This window comes from Lontra canadensis, unplaced genomic scaffold (genome assembly GCF_010015895.1).
Source record: "Lontra canadensis isolate GAN:19392208 unplaced genomic scaffold, GSC_riverotter_1.0 scaffold34, whole genome shotgun sequence".
In the NCBI taxonomy this organism is placed as follows: Eukaryota; Metazoa; Chordata; class Mammalia; order Carnivora; family Mustelidae; genus Lontra; species Lontra canadensis.
Window position 1 is genome coordinate 13,094,501 of NW_022631028.1, and position 22,507 is coordinate 13,117,007.

The 22,507-nt window shown below is 35.7% G+C and overlaps 1 protein-coding gene across 1 annotated transcript in view; it reads left to right on the forward strand.

Moving 5' to 3' along the window:
- The window catches only part of CNTN6 (contactin 6), a 246,849-nt gene that overhangs the window by 204,614 nt on the left and 19,728 nt on the right, over nucleotides 1-22,507 (forward strand). Inside the window, 5 exon segments of the mRNA XM_032867430.1 lie at nucleotides 16,912-17,087; nucleotides 17,448-17,565; nucleotides 18,364-18,522; nucleotides 18,643-18,792; nucleotides 21,657-21,727. Of these exon segments, the coding sequence (XP_032723321.1) occupies nucleotides 16,912-17,087; nucleotides 17,448-17,565; nucleotides 18,364-18,522; nucleotides 18,643-18,792; nucleotides 21,657-21,727 (674 nt within the window).

Here is a 22,507-nt window from a genome sequence, read left to right on the forward strand (position 1 = left end):
GAATTGAAAAGAGAGTTTAGGTGTTTTCGTTTTGGAGGACTTGCATAAAATTACAGTGTGTACATACACTTAAGAGGTACATGAAAATCACGTAAAAGGGGAAATGATTTGATCTGGCATTTGAAAAATTATTAAAAAGCAGAGTAACAGCAGGCTATAAAAATGATCTTGTTTGCAGGCGACATTTGTTTTTGTTTCCCCACTGGAGAAGTTTTGGATGTTCAATTATAGGCCTCATTGCTTCAGCATTATTTTCAACTGAAATGTCGGAACTTGGAAAAGCATATCTAATGTGCAAATTAAGTTTATTGCCGCTCATTTAGTTGTTTATTCTTTGTGATAGAAGTCTTTATTATATCAGCATGGAGAGTGGCCTATCTGTTTTCTCCAACAGAGTGATGGTGTGCACCATTATGGTTCTCTATTTACTAAGAGAAATACCAAGATAGGTAGATAATTGGAGGCTTTGTGGCTTCAAAAGGCAGTTTAAAGGATTTGAGGTGCTGAGCCCAGCTTTATTGAGAAGCTCAGCTTTATTGAGTAAACCAAAAGTACAATTTCACAGAAATGACAAGGCACATTGGAATACATCAGTCATATTTTAGTGGCTGAAAACATCAGTGCAGACAAGTCTCCAAGTACTGCTAATATTTTCCTCAGAATGCTTAATCTTGCACCCCAGTTTTCTACAAAGAATGGTTTAAAGCATTTTTATAGAAAGGAAGCTTTGATTTAAAAATTATTAGTGGAAGTGTTTTTCAGGAGAAAAAATACATAGTGAAATTGTACACTGGCCAGGAATTTTCTTTCCCCCACTAATATTGAAAATAATGCTGAGTGAACTCTTGACACTGGAATTCCATAGTCCCTTCAAGTAAAAATGGAAGGAAAGAAGGAAGGAAGGAAGGAGAGAGAGAGAGAGAGAGACAAAGAAAGAAAGGTAGGAGGGAAGGAAGGAAGGAAGATAACAACAAAGAAAACCCCCAAAACATTTATTTAAGCAAATACAGTGTCAGTGTTATTTTGGTCTTTGTAACAATTTAGTCCACAGTCTTTTTAAAAATGTAGCACACACCACTCCCATAAAATTTCCAGGTATGTTAAACAGTTGTTTTTTCTGAATATGTATTTTATAATATATAGTGTAAAGGACAGATATTAATGAATTTTAGGTTTTCACCTTTTGTTTTATATTGTTCCAGACGTTTTTCATTGAACAATTAAACCTAAACTGGTCAAAGTTTTGTTTAGTTTTGTTTATTCTTAATAAAAATAGGGACCGTATAGCTAGTCTTTCAAGCTAAGTGGAGGAAGCCAGACAGATGAGGATACACCACTCCTCAAAGTCATGAAGAGCACAGGCTTTGGAATTAAATTAACTGGCTCTATTATTGAGTAGCATAAGACCTTGAAGAGGTTTTTTTGTTTGTTTTTTTTGTTTTTATTTTTGTCTTTGTTTTTACTATTACTGGTGTTGTATTCTTTATTACTATTATTATTAACCACCATTAAGCAAATATTTACTGTGTTCCAGGCACTGTGGTAGGTACTTTATGTCCATCATCTCAGTGATCCCTCACAACACTGTAAAGCAAATAATCATTATCTCTTTTACACAAAGGGAAACTGAGGCACAGATTGCTAAAATGACTTGACCATGGCTCTTGAATTAGTAAGTGACAGAACTTTTTTCCTTTTTTTTTTAATCTTCCAGTTGAATTTATGTAATAATAACGGCCTGAGACACTTTCAGTTTCACATGACATTATTTCAAGTCCAGTGGAAATAAAAACAGAGTATCTTGCAAAAACTAGTACATTTCCTAAATAGTTCAGCTTTTCATTTATTAGAATTCAGTATCTGTTTATACTCTTTTCCATTTGAGGTGAACTTTACAGGTATGAAATACACAAATCTTAAGTGTTTGCTGAATTTTGGCAAGTGCATATACCTGTGTATCCTAAACTCTACCAAATATAGAACATTAACATCACCCTGTAGAACTTTCCCTTGTGGCTCTTTGTCATCCCTCAATTCCTGCTCCCACCTGACTTATAGAAGCAACCACTATTAGGATTCTTTTCTGTTACTGTTACTGTTTCTGTCACTGTTACTGTTAACTGTCTGTTACTGTTCTGTTTCTGTTACAGATTTCATACAAATGCCATCATACAGTATATATGTTTTGGTATCTGGCTTCTTTCAGTTGGCTTACACCACTAGTATCTACTTTCTCTTTTCATTAAAGATTAATGAAACAAAACTTTAACCAACAGCAGGTTTAGTCCGTGCAGTAAAAAAATGTCTTGAACTGTCAGTGTTTTTGTCTTCAGTTTCCTTCCCCAGCCTGCATGTGTGCCCTGAGTATTTGGTTAGAAATTGGAAGTTTAGTCATTCTAATGCTAAAAGAAACAGACTCCTCCGTTGCTTGAACCTTCTATTTCTATAGTGGCACGGAGGTCACTTATGTTCTAGTGCCATTTTTTAGGAATAATGTGTATCATTAGGACGTACAAGACCCTCAGGTGCAAGTTCTGTTTTCAGTTTATGGATCCTGAATACTCAAGGAAGCAGCTAGCAAATTCTTTCAAGCCCAAGTGAGGGATGGGCATGGAGGAGGGCGGTGCCGAAACAGAGAAGAGGAATCCGATGAATACAATTTACCCTGCTTCTCATCGTCTTGCCTTTTATTTTTTTATTTTTTCCATTTTGTCTTCCCTCACCTCCAACATAAATGTTCAGAAGAAAAACATCATCTTTCTGCTAGATCCTGTACCAGGCAAAATAAAATTTCCTCACTCCATTTCCTATAAAACTACAGAATTCTTCAGCCTGATGTTTTACTAGGGCCCAGCACAGAGTTATAGTTGGAGGACAGAGTGAACATTATCTGTTTATAAGAGATATAAATATGATGCCATAAAGAGTCACTGCCTGTTATGTGTTAACAGCTTTGAAACTGAGTAGTTGGCATATCTAATTCATTAGGCAGATTCTATGGTGCATGCTCTTTCTGAATAGATGTCAGACCCTGTTTTGATTACTTGTTAATATAGAAGATCTGTGTTTACATTTTACATTATTACTTGCTAGGGAATTTTTCAGTGTTACCTTGCATGATACTTAGACATATTTTCTCATTTAGACAACTCCAGTTTAGACAATTACTTTCTCTAGACTGTTCTTTATTTCTTTTACTCTGGGGTTTTGGTAGTCTTTTCATATTTGTTCCACATCATTTCAATACTGAGGTGAAAGATAAATGGGTAATGGTACCTGCAGGTAAACCGGAGTATATTGGCCATGGTTACTTTATGCATAATTGAAATTATGAAAAACTATACTCTGCCAGTATTGGAATATACCAAGTGCTGCATGTACATTTTAATCTGTAAAACACACGTCTGAGCAGATAAAGATTGCACTTGACTAAGAGGATAGAAAACATCCTAGCCTTATGCAAGTATATGTACAAAGAGAAAAAACATATTATAAAGATTAAAAACCCCTCCATTTCTGGCTTGCTAGAGGAAGGAATTAAAGACTCCATCACACTGATTTCCTTGTGTTTTTTTGTTTTTTGTTTTTTGTTTTTTGCTATCTCTGTAAAGAGTTTATTTCAGAGACTAGCTTTGATTTTCCTCTATTTGCTTTCTCTAGAGTTAGCAATTTTCTTGTTTTGTTTGCTTAATTTTCTGTGGACTTGACGATAATTGATTCCTCAATTTTGTCTCTGTTGTCCCCCTTCACTATCAACCTGTCCTTCTGTATGGGAGCCCAGCTGCCTAAACATCATGCCTTTCTCAAAATGGTAGAATTGCATCTTCCAATAGATTTTTTGAGAAAGAATTCAAGAGGAATGCAATGTTTTGGAGATCTTTCATGTTTGAAAATGTATTTATTCTATGCTTACATTTGATTGATGGCTTAGTTGGAAACAGAATTCTAGATTAGAAATCATTATTCTTAGCAATATGGAGATGTTATTGTGCTCTGAAAGCTGAAACCATCTTGATTTCTGATCTGTTGTTTATGACATCATTTCTGTCTGTCTGCTTGTCTCTCTTAGTTGTTTTTTCCCAGCGTTCCACAATTGCCTGATGATGTGCTGTGGTGTAAATCTATTTTCAGCCTTTCTACAGGGCAATTGGTATACTTTGTCATCCTGAAAACTCATACTTTATCCTGGAATGTCTTCCTGGGTAATTTAATAATTTATTCCATTGCTTTCTCTATAATCCCTATTACTGAAAACATTGTATTTCCTAAACTGTTGAAAAAATTAGATTTCTTGGGGTGCCTGGGTGGCTCAGTGGGTTAAAGCCTCTGCCTTCGGCCTGGGTCACGATCCCAGGGTCCTGGGATGGAGCCCCACATTGGGCTTTCTGCTCAGTAGGGAGCCTGCTTCCCCCTCTCTCTCTCTGCCTACCTCTCTGCCTACTTGTGATCGCTGCCTGTCAAATAAATAAATAAAATATTTAAAAAAACAAACAAACTAGATTTCCTAAACTTTAGTTTGTCTGTATGTATATGTATATATGTATGTATCTATCTGTGTGTATAGTTTATTATATTTTATATATTTCTATATTTAGGTAGTAGTACAGTTTTTATACATGTGTATATAAACTGTATATATTTTTGTTTCTTTCTCCTAGAATCCATTGTATATCTTTTTGTTTCTACCTCCGGGAATTTTTTACTTTGCTATTTTTAAAAAAATGTCTAGGTGTCCTTTTATTTTCTGACTGTTCTTTATATAATACCTTGCATTCTCTCTCTCTCTGAAAATATTGCTCATAGTTTTTCTTTTATCTAGCTTATTTTTCCTGCATGACCTCTGTGATCCCCAACTGCTTGCTTCTCTTTCTTTGTTTTAATCCCTACACTTTATTAAGAGGTATACCAGGATACTTTGTGAATCTTAGTTATCTGCTCATATTTAAGAATGGGGCACTAAAAATCTTACAGAAAGCTCTGATCAAGTGTATGTGTGAGGGGAGCATTTAATACTGGACTTCACACTAAGATGATCTGGCCAGTATATATCCTTGGAAAATGTAAACACACTATGGTTAGGATTTTCTCTTTGGTTTATCAGATCCCTAGGAAAAGCATCTCCCACTTCTCACCCCACTTTCCTGCCCAGAGAGCAAAAGCTCAGCAGCCAGCACCCTCAGAACTAAATGACATACAAGACATGGATCTCAGTCCTTACTATATACATGTTTGTTAATTTCCCTGCTTTTAGTTAAGATTCCCTCATCTTCAACTATGCTTGCTACGGAGCAGTTCAAAGACTCTCCATTTCGTATTCTCTCAGGAGAATAATTTGCTAATCTTCTACTGAAATGAGAAAACACTACAGAGACCAAAATGCTTCCTATTCATAAAGTCTGTAAGGGGAGTTGACATGTTCAATGAATTTTCTTCTCTGCCTTCCTCACAGCCAGCATAGGATTGAGCTTTATGGTAGATCAGTTAGAAATCATTTCATTTCATTCCAGTTTCTCAAATTTTGTCTCCCCTTTTGATCTCTGTTTTGGTGGATTTAGGACTTTGGAAAAATTTCTTTTGGCTTCATTTATTAGATGTTTGTAAAAAACTGAAAATAAAGACCGTGTTTAATCAATTATCTTCATCAGGATATTATATGTCTTATATTTTATACTGATACTATTCTTCTCTACTAACATTTACAAAAAGCCAAACTTTAGTTATTTCTTACCTGAACAAAATTTATCAAGAAATCAATAAATCACAGTTTGGTAGATAACGGGTCATGAACTCAGGTCTTCCACTTGTGGTCTAGATATGATTCCATCTCACGTTCAGGGACAATTTCCTCTCTCTGCCTCTCAGTCTCAGTCTACCTCACTCTCTTTCTTCTCTCTTATTTTGTGTAACACACCATCCCCACCAGAATACTTTCAGATTATTATTCTCATCATTTAAAAAAAAGACCTTTTCTGACCTGCTTCCCTTCCAGCTACTGCCATAGTTGACTATTCTCCTTTATATCAAAACTCTTCAGAAGTTGTCTATGTGAGCTTGCTTTTTCCACTCCTTCTGACCAACTTGGTTTCGAATCAACGCGACCAGGCTTTTCCCTTCCCATTCCATCAACACCGCTCTTAACAAGGTGACTAGTAACCTCCATGTTGTGGAATCCGGCACTCAGTTCCCCATCTTCATTTACTTAACCTGTCAGACTATTGATCACGTCCTTCTTGAAACACGGTCCCCACATGGCTACCCGCACACTACACGTGTCAGGTTTTCCTTTTCCTTCTACATCTTACGTCACTCCCTTTCCATTTACTTTGCTGTTTCCTTTTAATCTTACCCATTTCCTAAATTTGGAGTGTGCCAGGGATTTGTTCTTGAATTTGTTCTCTGCCATATCTACTCCCTCTCATTCGGTGTCTTATTTAGTTTCGTCATGTTAAATACCATCCACAAGCTAATTCCAAAATGATATACTCCATTCAAATACCTGCCTCATTCCCCAGGTCCCCTCACCAGTTTACCATCTTCACTTACCAGTTTACTATATGCTAATATTGGCCTCCTAATTCTTACTCCCAAGACTTGTTCCTACTGCAGTCTTTCCCTCTATATATTTTTTAAAGATCTTATTCATTCATTTCAGAGAGAACGACTTAGAGAGAACATGAGAGGGGACAAGGTCAGAGGGCGAAACAGACTCCCCATGGAGCTGGGAGCCTGATGTGGGACTCGATCCCGGGACTCCGGGATCATGACCTGAGCTGAAGGCAGCTGCTTAACCAACTGAGCCACCCAGGTTCCCCTCACTCTATATTAATAACAGTCTGTAGTGACATTAGCCAGGCCAAATCCTTTCAGTCATTTTTACTCCTTGCTTTCTTTCAAACCCCATTTCCAACTGTCCAACAGATGGCCCTCAGCATCAATAAACGTACATAATCTAACTACTTCTCACCGCTGCACTTACAAAACTTTAGTTAATCCACCACCATCTCTTTCCCAGTACGTTTCTGCAGCACAGAGGTGCTTCACCAAGTTGATTTTGCCTCCAAGGGGATCTTTGGCAATGTGTGGAGATAATGTTTGTTGTCACAACTGAAGGATCTACTGACATCTAGTGGGAAGAGGCCAAGGATGCCGCTAAGTATCGTGGAATGCACAGGGCAGCCTCCTCACCTTATTCTGAATCCACCCATACAGAAAGGCAACGAAAAATTATCGGGCTCAAAACGTTGATAATGTTGAGGTTGAGATACCCACTCATACAACCTTATGATTTGTCTTGATTCCATCATGCCTCCCTTCTAGAAACTAGAATGTTCCTATTAAAATGTAAATGAGATTTTTTTTTTTTTTTTGCCTCTTCATGAGTTCAGTTCAGTGTTGTTTCATTTGCTTAGTATTCATACTAGTGTACACCTGGAAGAAGGTAAGGATTTGATACTGATTGAGTGGTTTTGAATAAAAGATCGAATAAACAATTAGTTATTTTTATGTTAAGGATTTCTGCTTCTGTTGAAAGTAATACTCAATTCTTTCTCCAACTGTTATCAGTTATCATACTGTTCAAGGTATTATCTAAAATTCTAATGATAACTGGCCTAAATATTTTCAACCCTACAAACAATCTGTTAGTAAACATTAATAGTATTTGGAGAAACTTTTGTCCTGACTAGTTGAAGCAGCTTTATCAGACTATTACCAGCCAAAAATATTGTTAAAACCTTTTAAAAATAAATAAAAATAGCAGTTCAAAGGAATTATGACAGTAACCAAGGGGTTTGCAACATGAAGGACAATATTCTGGAGAAAAGAAAAGAACGAAAAGAAAAGCAGAACTCCCAAGTGTTTTTCTCCAGAAACTTGCCACTTCCCAAGCACTACAAATTAGGAATAAAAAAGAAAAGAAAAAATAGAAAGCAGAAAATGCCTCAAGCAGAAATTTTGGTAGCCTCATAGTGCAAGGAAGACAACAATTGGGGCTCAGAATTAGCCAGATAAAATGAAGCCTACTACACAATTTGAGATTGAGTGAAGACACCTAGAGCACTTTATCCTGGTAATGAAAACAGAACAAAATTGACCACTGCTTAAAATGACTGACATTCAGATTACATTTGTATCCATTCCCTGACTGGACTCTGCTCTTTTTAGTTGCCTGATTTAAAAAGGAAATCTTCTTGGAAAAAAATATAACAATATAACTATATATAACTATATATATATGTGTGTGTGTGTATATATGTATATCTATCTATATATATAATATATATATATAAAAACAATATAACAATAGCAATAACAATAAAACAAATTTCCATGCATAATGCTGGTATTCAGTAAAATTTTATCAGGAAAAGCTGGAACCAGGACCAAATGATCAAAACCCAGAACATCTGACATTAGCAATAAGTCACAGCTGATAGGAATATGAAAGTTACTAGACAGGGGGTTTTAAATAATTGTGATTAACATGTTAAAAATGACAAGATGCTGAACTTCAGGAGGAAAATGGCATGTATTAAAAATCTGTTAGAGAAAAACAAATATCATATGATTTCACTTATGTGTGGAATCTAAAAAATAAAACAAAGGAACAAACAGAAACCGACTCATAAATACAGAGAATAAACCAGAGAGGAGGCAGACAGAGAAATGGACGAAATAGGTGAAGAGGTCTAAGAGGTACAAACTTCCAGTTCTAAAACCAGTAAGTCATGAAAACGAAAAGTACAGAATAGAGGATATAGTCAGTAATATTGTAATAACATTGTGTAGTGACACCTGGTGACTGCATTTATTGTGGTGAGCATTGAGTAATGCATAGAATTGTGGAATCACTATGTTGTGCACCTGAAACAAATATACTATTGTGTGTCAACCCTACTGCAATTAAAAAGAATCAACTGGAAGTCTATAACTGAAAAATACAAAAGCTAAATTAAGAACAGTATAGATTGATTTTTAATACCAGATTAGATATGACAGAGAAAAGAATTAGTAAAATGGAGGATGTGTGAATAGAAAATATCCAGACTGTAACATGGAGAGCAAATGCAATGAGGAAGACCCAAAAAAAAGAACTTCTTAAGGAGTATATTGGATATGAATAATTCCAACATAGGTGAAATTGTAGTTTCAGAAGGAGTGGAGAGGAGAGAAAGAAAATGAGGGATGAGCAGTATTTGAAGAAATATTTGCCAGAGATTAAAAAAACAAACAAAAACAACTGAAAATGACAGCAGCCATCCTATTCAGGGAATTCTATGACCCCTAATGAGGATAAACACAAAGGAAAGTTTAAATAAGCACATAGTAGTGAAACCAAAAGAAGAAAAGAAAAGAAAAACTGTCCTGATAAAAAAGATAAATTATCTCCAAAAGAACAGCAATAAGACTGGGAGTTGTGATAGCAACAGAAATAAGAAAATCCAAAAGACTGTGGAATGGCTTTTTTAATGGGCCAAAAGACAATAGTGATAAGAATTCTCTTTCCAGCAAAAATGTCCTCCTGAATGAATACAAAGTAGAGATGTTTTCACACAGACACAATCTCTGAGATTCCAGCACTATCAAGTCCACGCTTAAAGAAATGCTGATGATCCTGATGACATTCCTATAGTTAGAAAAACTATGATCTCAGATTGAAGCATGTACATGGAAGAAGAAATTAACAACCATGGAAAGGGCTAGTATGTTAATACATACATTAAATTGAGATACTGAGGAATTAGGAAGAGGACCAAATTTAAAGTATTTATTTGTAGTCTTCAAAAATTAACTAGTGAGAGAGAATATCAGAGAATTTTGTCACCTGTTTGAAGTGCTATTTATACACTAGTTTTCTTTATATTGGTATCTTAGCAACATTTTCTATAATGTCATAGACAAATGAAAGCAGAACCCCATGTTTGTACAGAATAAGAAAGGGTTGGTGATTTTTTTTTTCTGTTTTGTCCATTGTTTGAGAGAAGTTGGTAACTTCAGAAATACCTGAGAAGTTATTATTGTGAAAGATTATTACTCACAGGTGAAGGTTTCAACTGAGTTGAACTGAGTTGAACTGAGTTGAAGGTACAAAAGAAACAAACAAATAAAAAGGGAGCAAAAAGAATATGTTCTGGATGGTCAGGAAAGGCCAGTTACACATTGCATTGCTATCCCCTAGTTTCTAAAACTGTAGTTAGGGATCAAAATATGTAATAGTGTGTTTGGCCATTGATACAAGGATCAAGTCTCATTTGTGTTTAAAGAAATCATGCTAAACAATTCTGACAGAAGTTTTAATATCAGTTCTCATGTGTCCTGAGGTACTCAAAACTAAAGATGTGTTCTGGAAGCATCTTTGGCTATTATGACCATGTGTATTTGAGTAAGGCTGTTCATCAAAAGCATTATATATCTTATTAAACCTTTCTTTCTACTATTTAAGAAGAGGATTTTTAAAAAATAATTTGTTTAAAGATTTTATTTATTTGTTAGGGAGAGAGTGTGCGAGAGAGCACAATCAGGATTGGGGCAGAGGGGGAAGCAGACTCACCACTGAGCAGGGTGCCAGAAATGGGGGTCGATCACAGGACACTGGGATCATGACCTGAGCCAAAGGCAGATGCGTAACCACTGAACCACCCCCAGGAATAGGATTGTTAGGTCAAACTATTTTTATATGATTGGTAGATCACTAAAATAGATTGCAAATGGAAACATTAAAATTCTGTAGTTTTATGAACTCTTCATGAATGTCATTCATATATAGAATAATCTTAAAAAAGTGATATATCCTCATCACTTTAGAAACTGAATGGGAAGGGTGCCTTCTTATTTTCTATATATTTACTAATCTCATCATTTTCTGTTTTTTCATTTATTATTATTGAGAATAACAGGAAAGTAGGAAAAATAGTATAAGGAACTCCCATGTACCCATCAGTCAGGGTTGTTATTATCAGCTCATACTCAACTTTGTTTCATCCATACCCTCACCTACTACTTCCTCAACATCCATCCCAAATATCTAGAGGCAGATCACAGACACCATAATTTTATGTGTAAATATTTCATAATGTATCTTTAACAGAAAAGGGACTCTTTTTAACATAACAATATAAGTAGCTTTCTTATATTACAAAATTAATAATTATTCCAGAATTAGAGTTCCTGTTAACATGACTGTCTCATGAGCTTGTGTTTCTATATGTGTATGTGTGCGAAATAAACACACACAGATAAGCACATATGTATGTGTATACAAATGTGTGTTAATCCTCTTCCACCATGACAGTCATAATTTCAAACATCGTTTTTCGGGATCTCTTATATCCCAAAATATATTTCCTTTTGAAATATTTATTTATTTATTTATTTGAGAGAGAGAGAGAGAGAGAACGCGGGCACAATCATGCATGTGTGTGAGCGGGGTGAAGAGCAGAGGGAGAAAGAGAGAATCTCGAGCAGACTCCCCACTGAGTGCAGAGCCCAATGTGGGACTTGATATCACGACCCTAAGATCATGGCCTGAGCTGAAGAAATCAAGAGTCGGACTCTTCATTGACTGAGCCACCCAGGCGCGCCTCTTATCTCCCAAGGTGTAATAAGGGGTATTACCTGGATTAAAACTCTTCCGTATCTAGCAACGTAGGAAACCTAGATTAAATACACTTTAAGAAGTTTCTTTAATCCAGAATTTCCGGGAGCTTTTAATATGCTAAAATGTACTGTGAAACTCTGAAAGCAGTTACGGTATATGGAATTAATTATAGTTAAATAACCTCCAAAGTCCAATTTTGTGTATTTTTGAAGCATTACCGATCAATGACATTTTACTCGATAGGACTTTTTGCTGGATCTAAAGCATTAGGGAGTTTCTGACCATATATTTACATAACTTGGATTTTTTTTTTTTAATAGAAATTTCAGATTCAAATTTCAAAACCTGAGGCGGTATTTCTCAAAGTGTGGTCCCTGGACTAAGTACATCAAAATCAGCTTTTAAAATGGCCTGTTAAATATCCATATTCTCCATTTCCTTCACAGGCCTCCAGAATTAGTATTTCTGGTAGGAGTCAAGGAATTCGCATTTTTAACATGTTCTCTGAGAAGCTGTTATGCATGCTAAAACGTTTAAATTACTAGACTAGAATTTCTACAAATACCTAAGGAATTTGCGAGAAGAATGAAATGATACTGAATGAAAAGGAACAGCTATCTCTATTTTAAGAGAAAGAGTTTAAAAAGTTTCAAAGTTTCACAAATGATGGTATTTAGCAGAGTTGACTTCTTTCCTTTCTAATTTGTTATACTTCAAGCCCTAATGATGTCACTTACTCATAAAAACCAAGAAATGCTTCCGTATTAATCGCGAGCTTCTTGTTATTACACCTACTCTACCGGTATATATGGACGTCCAGGAAAGGAGTAGAGTAGATACGTGTATATACATCCCTCTGCTCCCTGAGACTGATTTGAATAGTTTGAAAAAAAAAAAAAATCTCTGCTATTACCGTTTCTTAAGAGTTTAAGTGTTTGCACAGGAGGACTCGTTAATGAACTAAGGCACAGTCCTTGTTCTTTTCCTAAAATAGCATCGAAGATTCTGTATATTTCTGCCGCACAAGAACCACTCTTCCATTCTCCACGAGTGTGATTTTTGTCTCTGTGGGGTATCCACTTCGAGTTCTGAGCCCGGAGCTATGCGTGGTTGTAGAAGAGAACGCTTGAGGGAAGCAATCAGCAGCCTTGTGGGTCTTGCGGAGCCGCCCACACAGGATTAGGACAGGTCTGCGTGCGGTGTGGCGAGAGGATACAGTAGTTAAAAGATTCCTTACCCAAGCACCCCCTTACCTACACAGAGTACTCATGGGGAACTAAGCTCAGATAATCATGTCTCCCCTTCTTTTGGATAAAAAGTCGACTGTCCTTGAAGCTATTTCTTTTTGTGTGTAATCTATTTTTTCACCCTACAGATACTGCTATGTCTTTATACCATTGCCTCTGCCTCCTACTTTCAATGCTTCCCATCTTCTGTCGGCAAAAAGAATAGGTTCCTTAACATGTCATCCAGGACTGGCTTCATCGGTGCGTGGCTCAGTGACACAGGACCCTGTGCTGAGAAACGCCCCATTTTGGCATATCACCTTGATGACGCTGTCTTGAAGTTCTTAGTCCTCTTGTCTCTGAAGTTGTGCTTTGTCGGTGCAGTCCGATGGGACCGCGGAGCATGCTTGTGAGCAGAGGGGATATGCTGGGGGGGTAGCAAGTGCACCTGCTTATGGTGCCACCCCAGCAGCCCACGTGCAAACAGGCTCAGGCCCCTTCACCAAAAAGACACGTCCACACGCAGGAGTCGGTACCATGTACCGGGACCATGTGCCTCGTGACAGGAGTGGTTAGACCCTGAGAAGGTGGGCCATCAGGACCTGGGCGCAGACTGGTGGCCCTGAAGGTCACAGCAGCCCAGAAGCTTCCGTGGCTGGCTGCAAGTGTCTCAGGAGAACAAGGGACTCAGAAAGTGGCCAGTGCTGGGATTTAATGTGAAGAGGCCACTTGCCCAACTCTCCCCAGCGTCTGTGCATGTGATCTCCGTGACGTGTGCAGAAATAGTAACTCTTCAACCCGAGCACCAAGACAGAAACTGCCAGGGTTCAGGCAGTAAACTTTGTCAGTAAAGACATAAAATAAAAGCCTGCTCATGAGCATCGCAATGAGGCACCACACAAAGTTATTCACATTCTTCAAAGAGTTTAGCGTACACGGTTTTTAAAATTTGTCCAGCATTGCATTGCGAATATCCAGAGGCTTAGAAACAGAAATTAAATTTAAAGATTTTTTTCCACTCAATGGAAAAGAACACCATTTTTAGAAGAAGCTCCAGGTGAACCAATTATTAATGAGTGTTTCCTTGTAATTGAAGATAAGGCTATAGAATGCATAAACAGGCATTTTGGATTATACGCAAGTCATTAAGGCACTTTCAGTTTCTTGTAAGGCCTCAGAAGTTACAGAGTATGTCAGAAGAACCTTGTAGTTCCATTGTTTAAATGTACTTTTAAAATTTAATTCAGACTTACACGTCTGGATTTGTATGAAGAGTTAAATCTTCTAGAAAAAAAAATTGTTCTGTGGAATTACCAGCGCTAGATGTTCTAAAATTTGTATTTCAGCATAATTTATCAGACTGTATTCTAGTGTTGTCACATCCTATAAACTACTCTTTACCGTTCAGTAACAGTTATATCAGCAGAAAAAGATCCTTTGCAAAATCAAAAATTATTGAAAAATATTTGTGATTTTACATTCCAACTGATGCCAGTTACATCAATTGAAAATGAAGTTGCTTAAAACAAATTCCAGTAAGTAAATTTACAGAAATGTGAGAAAAATCTTAGAGCAAGCAAGATAGAACTTTAATAAGGCATTATTTCATGTATTATATAAAACTGACACCAAAAATATATTTTTTGCAATTTGCAAGTTTATGCTGTGACTCATGTATCACCATTACTTTTACATTTTATAAGTTATGCCACATTTCTAAAGCAAGTTGCTTTATGTTTAATATCTTCAAGAGAACTTCTTTATTTTTTGACCAAAGTACCCCGCATTTTCATTTCACTTTGCGACCCACAGATTATGTAGCTGATCCTAAAGATATCTCAGTTATGTCTTTTACTGTGACTATCACCCAGCTTTCTGTTTCCCATCTTCACTCTTGTGTTATACTCTAATAATAGGATTTCCAGCAAAACGACTGCTCTCCATCTACCATCCATGTTTCTTCTTCACACAGACCCGTTGTAAATGTGCCTACCTGTCAGGGACATAGATATCTTTCCCCCATCTGCCATCTTTGCCTATCTAATTCCTATTTGCCTTTTATCTTCAGCCAAAACAACTTTTTTTCAATAAACTGACCCCACAGGGTCCCCCACTTTAATGGGGTCATTTACTTCTAATATATGACACTTATCACAGCTGTAACTACATATCCATTAATATGATTTGATTAGTGTCAGCTTCTCTCTTTAGACTTAAATCTCTATGAAGGCAGGCACTGTATGATTTGTATTTGATGTTGTTGTTGTTTTTTTCCTCCTGACAGATGGCTGGAATTTGGTAGGTGCTCAGTAAAACACTAGTTTATAAATGAATTAACTAGTGATGACATCTAAACATTGGAAATTATAATAACAAATATTTCTTATTCATGAATTCTTAGTCATTATTATTATACTACCAATGAGCTATGTATGCAGGGAATGATTTGTTTAACTTTGCGACTTTGTGGTGCCATAAGTGGAAGAAGTTGCTGTCATTTTTAATGTTTGAAAATTACTTTAATTGCATGATCTAAAACTTTAAATCAGAGCAGTTTCACACTAACACATCCAATTAGTCAACTCATCCTCCCATAAATGTAAATAAGACATTCGCAATACATTCTTTTTCCCAAAAACTACAAGAAGAAAAATATTTTTCTAGTTCTAAAAAGTGTTCTTGAAACCCTTACTCTAGGGGAGAGAAGTGAAGAAGGCTTGGAATTAGGAATGGTTGTAGTCCACAAAACTCATTCTTCAAACTTTTCTCCAAAAATAATTAGAAAGTATATATATTTCATAGTGTAAAGAGCATTTTTAAATTATGCAAACATAAAAAATAAATAAGTTACCCAAACATAAAGATATACCTGATGTCGGTTGAGTTCAATTTTCTGCATTATATGCAGAAATATAAAATGTGCTTTTATTTTTCCATGCCTCTTTTTATCAATATGTACCTTAAAACTCAAGATTATTAGTTTCTACAGGGTTAAACTTTATCTCACAAATGATCTTTAGAGAAAGAGATTCTCCAGGTTCTCATTTCACAGTTTTGAAACTTCTTTATGTACAGTATTTTTTCAGTATAATTTGCTTAAACTCTTAATTCTTAAATGTAAATTCCTTAAAATGTATTTTATTTTAGTAAAATAGTGCCTATCTGAATCCAAACGTATGCCCGGGGCTTCTTTGTGTTTACTGATTTTCCCCTTTCAGTCAATTATAAACCTTCTAAAATAGAAAACTATTCATTTTGTTATGAGAAAATACATATATATATATGTATATATATATATGTAGTCAGATAGGATCTATCACTATGAGTCTCTTTTAATCAGAGAAATATAGGACTCTCGAGTCCAACTAGAACACTTTTGGAAATGACCTTTGAAACTCTGGTCAGTGAAATGCTAGGACTTATGGAACAGTGGTTGACACTATGACTGATATTTCTAATGGGAAGTGTTTTATGATAAATGTAGAATTCTAGCTTTGGAAAATCTGGGTAAGAGAGGACAACATACATCTCTCCCCTTCACATTGTGTCTTTAGATAAAATAGAAAATTATTATCAGAGCTATGTCAGATATGGGATAGATATTATATTCACACCAGTAAATATATACTTGTGATTATAAATCTCTATATAAAATATTATATTTAAGATCTTAATGGCATTATTTTTCTCATAGTATACAAAATTAACCCAGACTAGAGCTGCAACCAGTGTGTGGATTGTAATGTTGCACCTAGAACTTCAGAATAAAAAAAAAAAAACAATAAAAACTGTGTGGTGCATTTTTCATGTATGGAATACTATCTTTTGAAGTCCACAGTTTTCTATCAGCTATTTATTTTTATATAAAATATGAGTAAAACTGTCCTTTTATTACAAGTAATAAGCTATACTGATTAATGCAGACATATTTGAAAAAAGGGGAATAGAATTATTCATATGGAATATAGTAGAACTCCAAGTTATATTTATACAATTTCAAGCAATTGCAAAGGCATGTAAAATATGTATTTTGCTGCCATATGTCATATTTTAAAAGTTTTTTCTAATAATAATATTTTTTCTCAACAGAGAGGACTGTTATTACCATTCCACCTTCCAAAATGGACGTTACAGTTGGAGAGAGTATAGTCCTACCATGCCAGGTGTCCCATGACCCATCCATTGAAGTTGTATTTATATGGTCTTTCAATGGAGATGTCATAGACTTAAAAAAAGGAGTGGCTCATTTTGAAAGGATTGGAGGAGTAAGTTGATGAAATTTTCAAGTACTTACTAAGATAAATCAAGTCTTTCACATGAATCCACATCTTTCTTAAATATTCTCCCCATATTTATTTGCATGGATAACCACTGTCTGTTTCTGAAGCTTCATCTGTTTTTGTTTTATTTTGTTTACTGTATTTCATACAAATGCTTGTGTTCTAGATGCAATTATAATAGAGGAGATAGGGAAAGGGATCATATATGAGGGATCATACAATGATACTAGTATATCTCCTAATTTCAGAGTTGTCTCATATTTAATATTTATCCAGCTGTTAAAAAAAAATGGGACCTGCTGGGAATTATTGTGTTTTTATCCCCCTTTCATTTTCTATCTGCAGGAATCTGTTGGGGATTTGATGATAAGGAATATTCAGTTAAATCATTCAGGAAAATACCTATGCACGGTAAAAACAACTCTAGAAAGTTTATCTGCTGTAGCTGATATCATTGTTAGAGGTGAGCATAACGGTGAAAATAAATGAGCCATTATTTATTCAAGCCAGAAATGTTAGTAAATAAGTGGTAAATCTTTGAATAACCAACCACATACTGATAAAGAAGTGAGATAAAAATAAAGATTTTTTTTATTTTCTAAACTTTAAGACTCCAGGGTATATGTAGTATGGATATCGATATTGAATTGAGTAGATTTTGTGTATTTATAAGGAAAGGTCAGACTCATTGTGCAGTGTCAGTCCCTAAACGTTAGGCATGCCTTCTATTTATAATAAACCATACTCATCAGAACAGGGTCAAAGTCATATATTCCTATAGGTCTCCATATAAACTGCATTTACTTTAGTTACCTTTTGAAAAAGGAACATATTAAAGTTGTTTTCAATTTTTGAGACTAGCTCCCTGACGGATGTTAATCAACCATTCCATGATTGGAATTTTCTTTCCTTTTTTTTTTTTTAAGACTAAGTGGGGAGGGAGAGAATCTTAAGCAGGCTCCACACCTAGCACAGAGCCCAATGCGAGACTCAGTCTCACAACCCTGAAATCATGACCTGAGCTGAAATCAAGAGTTGGTCGCTTAACTGACTGAATTTTCTAATCGTCAAAGGAAGATTTCTAAATTAGTCTCTCACCATGTAAACTGAATTAATAAAGCTTTATCTCAAATAATTTGCTAAAAGTACATTACATTCAATATTTTATTTTTTAAGTATACCAATAAAAATAAAGTGCCCCATCTCAAATCAATGAATTTAATAATTTTCAATATAGTTATCATCAAACATATTTTTCAAGGTCCACCAGGTCCCCCTGAGGATGTAAGAGTGGAACACATTTCCAGTACTACTTCTCAACTAAGCTGGAGACCAGGCTCAGATAATAATAGTCCCATTCAAATATTTACTGTTCAGGCTCGGACACCATTTTCTGTGGGTTGGCAGGCTGTTTCAACTGGTAAGTGACACCAATGTTTTCAGGTGGGTTTTCTAAAACAGATGTATTTGATTGATTGATTGATTGATTGATGTTAAGTAGTGCCAGTTTTGATGCCTTACATACCCTCCTCTTTTTTAGTTCCAGAAATTCTCAGTGGCAAGACATACAATGCAACAGTGGTTGGTTTGAGTCCTTGGGTGGAATATGAATTTCGCGTCGTTGCTGGGAACAGCATTGGGATTGGAGAACCAAGTAAAGCATCAGAACTGTTAAGAACCAAAGCATCGGGTAAGATATTACTGTCTTCTAAAACACGTGGAAAATCCTTTATGGTATCATTCTTAAAGCATACAAGTAAGAAGTATTTTTATGGGTCTTATAGTATTTTGGGTCCCAAGTCAGAGGCAGGAACCAGCAGCTTTCATTTTCACATTTTTATGTACCCAAAGTAGGGAGTATTTTCTCCTAAATATAAGTTCAATAAGAGATGATTATAGCTAAGCAGGCATGTCAAAAATAAGAGTTTTTCAGAAGTTGTCCTCTCATCTCATCAATTTTCTAGCCAAACTCCAACAGAGAATCTGTAGATTTGTACATGCAAATTAGTTACTGCTTGTTTCATTAAATGCTGTAGCCAAGAATTAATTGAGACTCTGTAGGTGCAATCAGCCACATATTTCCATCTATTTCTCAACTCTGACCTAGTTGCAGCTTCATTGAGCAATAGTATAAATTCTTTCCCATGCAAATGAGGTAAATCCTAAGCTCATTTTAACAGAAGCACTAATTGAGCATCAGTTGGTTCACTGAACAGCAAAATACAAGTGGAACCTGGCTCAGAAATCACCCCTTCTTAAGCTTTTTTCTGTGGATCCTCTTTGTTCTTCTCTTAAGCTTTACATCCAGGGTAACATTTGATCTGCTTGCTGCATGCAGCTACGAAGTTCACGTTCTTATTCAGTCGTATAAATGAGGGATTGCTCTGTCGTCTCTGGCTTAGCTTAACAAGCACAAAGTACGTCAATTAAGTGCACAACTGTCAGATACCATTAAGTCTCTTTTCAAATTAAAGATAATGTAAGTATTTTCATTATAGGATTGGGACTGAAAAACAAAATAATTTTACTGTAAGATCTTAAATGAGATCATCCTAGAAGTTTAGAGCTGAGAGGAGAGTCCTTTATTTTACAGAAGAGCAGGATGACCAGCATCTTAGCTGATTGTTTCGGACAGAGTCAGGATTTGAGCTCAGACCTTCAGACATGGGCACCGGCATTCTCCATAACCAGGGGTCTTAACCTAGATGAGCAAGAGATTGGCATAAAGAAATGTATAAATATAGAAAGTCCCAGACCTTACCATAGACTGGCTGGAGGAGAATCTCTGCGGTGGCCTATGCCTCACTGTTACCTTGAGTTTTAGGCTGTTTTTTTTTTTACAGCTGATTGATATCCTGGTAGCTTTGGGCAGGGTTGACTCTAACTGTAAAGTTTTACAGTAAAGAGTGTGTACTGCCTTCTATTAACCACTAACATTCTTGTTTCAGTAGCATGATGAGACCTGGTGTTCATAATACTTATCCCAAGTTTCCAAATCGTACCGGTGTGTCCTTTTTTTTCCCCCCCATAGCTTCTTCTCAATATGGTTTTAGGTTACTATGTTTCATTTGAAAAAGAAATTTTAAAAAAAGGAATTTTGTTGCCCAGACTATTGGAAGCTTTGTAGAGAGTGAATAAAAGTATAATTTAAAATAATTTCCTTATGTATCTACACGCTGTAATGGTCCTGGAAAAGTGTCACTCTAAGTTGCCAAGTACCAGAAATCCTGCAGCTGTAGAACCCACATGGATTTATGTGTTTTTGGCCAAAGGCCATAGAAGACTTAAAAAATAGGGTGTAGGTACAAGGCAATCTTTTAAATTCATTGTGAAGATCAAAGCAGATAAAGGGCAAATTTGAATATGAAAATGGGTAATGTCTGATAGGTGCTATTATTAAGAAGAACAATTAGACTCATATCACTATGTTGTTTATAAAGTTAAACATCTGCATCAAATGGCAATAGTTAAAGTAAGTTTTCTAAATTTGTCTGACTGGTCTCCACAGTGGGAGAAAATTTTGAAATGGACAATTAAATATTATGTATTATAATTCCTGTCTATCAGTCAGCAAACATACCCGGGCACTTCCACCCCCACCTCTGGATCTTGATCAAAAATGGCCAAATCTAGGTAGTTATGTGTAAATTCATTCTTTAAAAAATATATCATGAAGATTTATTCATTATCACAGATTTAAGATGCATCTGCCATTATTTCATGAAAAGGATTACATTTCAGTACTTCCACATATATAAAGCCCCATTCTGATTTTATACTACAGGACCAACACATACTCTCATCAGTTTTGTAATTTACCTCAAATTACCCATTATTTGTCATATCAGTCCTCTTAATAGTATATGTGAAGGGCATAATTGTTTTCTTGTTCATAAAAATGATCAGTGTCTGGAACATTCTTAGAGTTGTGGAGTTAAACAGAGAAAATCACCTCTGTTACATCCCTGACAGGGGTCCATCTTCTTAGCTGGCAAGTGAAAGGTTAGAGGAAAAGTCCTTCCTGTTCCATAGTAAGAGAATGTGAGATTCAAACACAGAGTTATAATAACAAGAATTTATATACTTATATATTTTTAAGAATGCATTTTTAAATGTTAAATTCTCTTGATGACTAAAAAAAAAGAAAACTCGTTTTAGTTTGTTTATTAAAAAAAAGAATTAATTAATAGACTGCCTCGGTAACTTGTTTACAGCACAACTGTATAATTAGGCACTAAATCAGCAATGTCACTGTTACCATCTGAATGGAACATCATTTTGCCAATTAGTAGATGATGCATAATAATGTCAAATACACGATGTTACTCGATTTTTAATTAATTTTGGAGCCAGGGTGCTCATGTATCAAACACAACTGTGTCCTCTCTGTGAGAAATTTGGATATGTGTAAACATAATTTATGTTCATTAAAAATGCAAGACTCTCACAATGTGCAGCATGAGATTTTGAAAGGTGAAATCTAAAAACAAAATTCTTCCTGATGAAGATGTACTTTAATAATTGCCATCCCACATTTCTCTTGGTTGCTTTCAGTCCCTGTTGTGGCACCAACAAACATCAATGGAGGTGGAGGAAGTCGGTCGGAACTCGTTATTACGTGGGAGGTAATTTTCTGTCCAACTGAGTTATTTTGAAAGAAAAAGATCTAGTTGGCCAGGAAAAATACTGAAAAACAAAAAGATTTATTTGATCACTACTGAGAATATATAAAAATACACGGTAAGAAAGACTCCTGATGATGAAATTACTTAGAGGAGGTATTAGAAACTTTTATTTCTACTAACGTGAGAGCGTATAACTAACTCAACACAATTCTCTCCCAAATTTAAAAAAACAGCTTCATGGTCTATTGAAGGTTTATCAGTAGCATTTCAACTGTTAATTGATGGACCAGACATTTTTGTATTTATTATCTCTGGAACTATTTTCTTGCACATGAGTTAGACTCAGTAGAGTGCAGGTAGAAACAATTCTTTTCCTATCACTATTCTTTAAACACTTCCCTGAATCCAGACAAAAACTTGGGCAGATGGCATAGCTTTTATGGTTCTTATTCTTACAAATTAACATATAGGCTCATCTTTATACTTATTAAAAAATTTAGCCTTCTTTATTATAATAAACTTTAGACTTTTCTCCAACCTAATGTTTCTCGTCTCCAGTAGCTTGGGCTTGCCTCAGTCTAAGGATTCCACAGTGTGAGAGGGAATGTGTAGTCAGTTCTTTATCTGGTCTCCATTCTGCTTTTGAATTTTCCTTCCCTACTCCCTATGGTACCTCTTGCTCCTCCAGAGTTGTGGTGGGTTTGGACTGAGAGAGGAGGACGAGTACTGAACAGGTTCTGATTGCTAGTACATCTATAATTTGACTTTGGTGTACTCTAC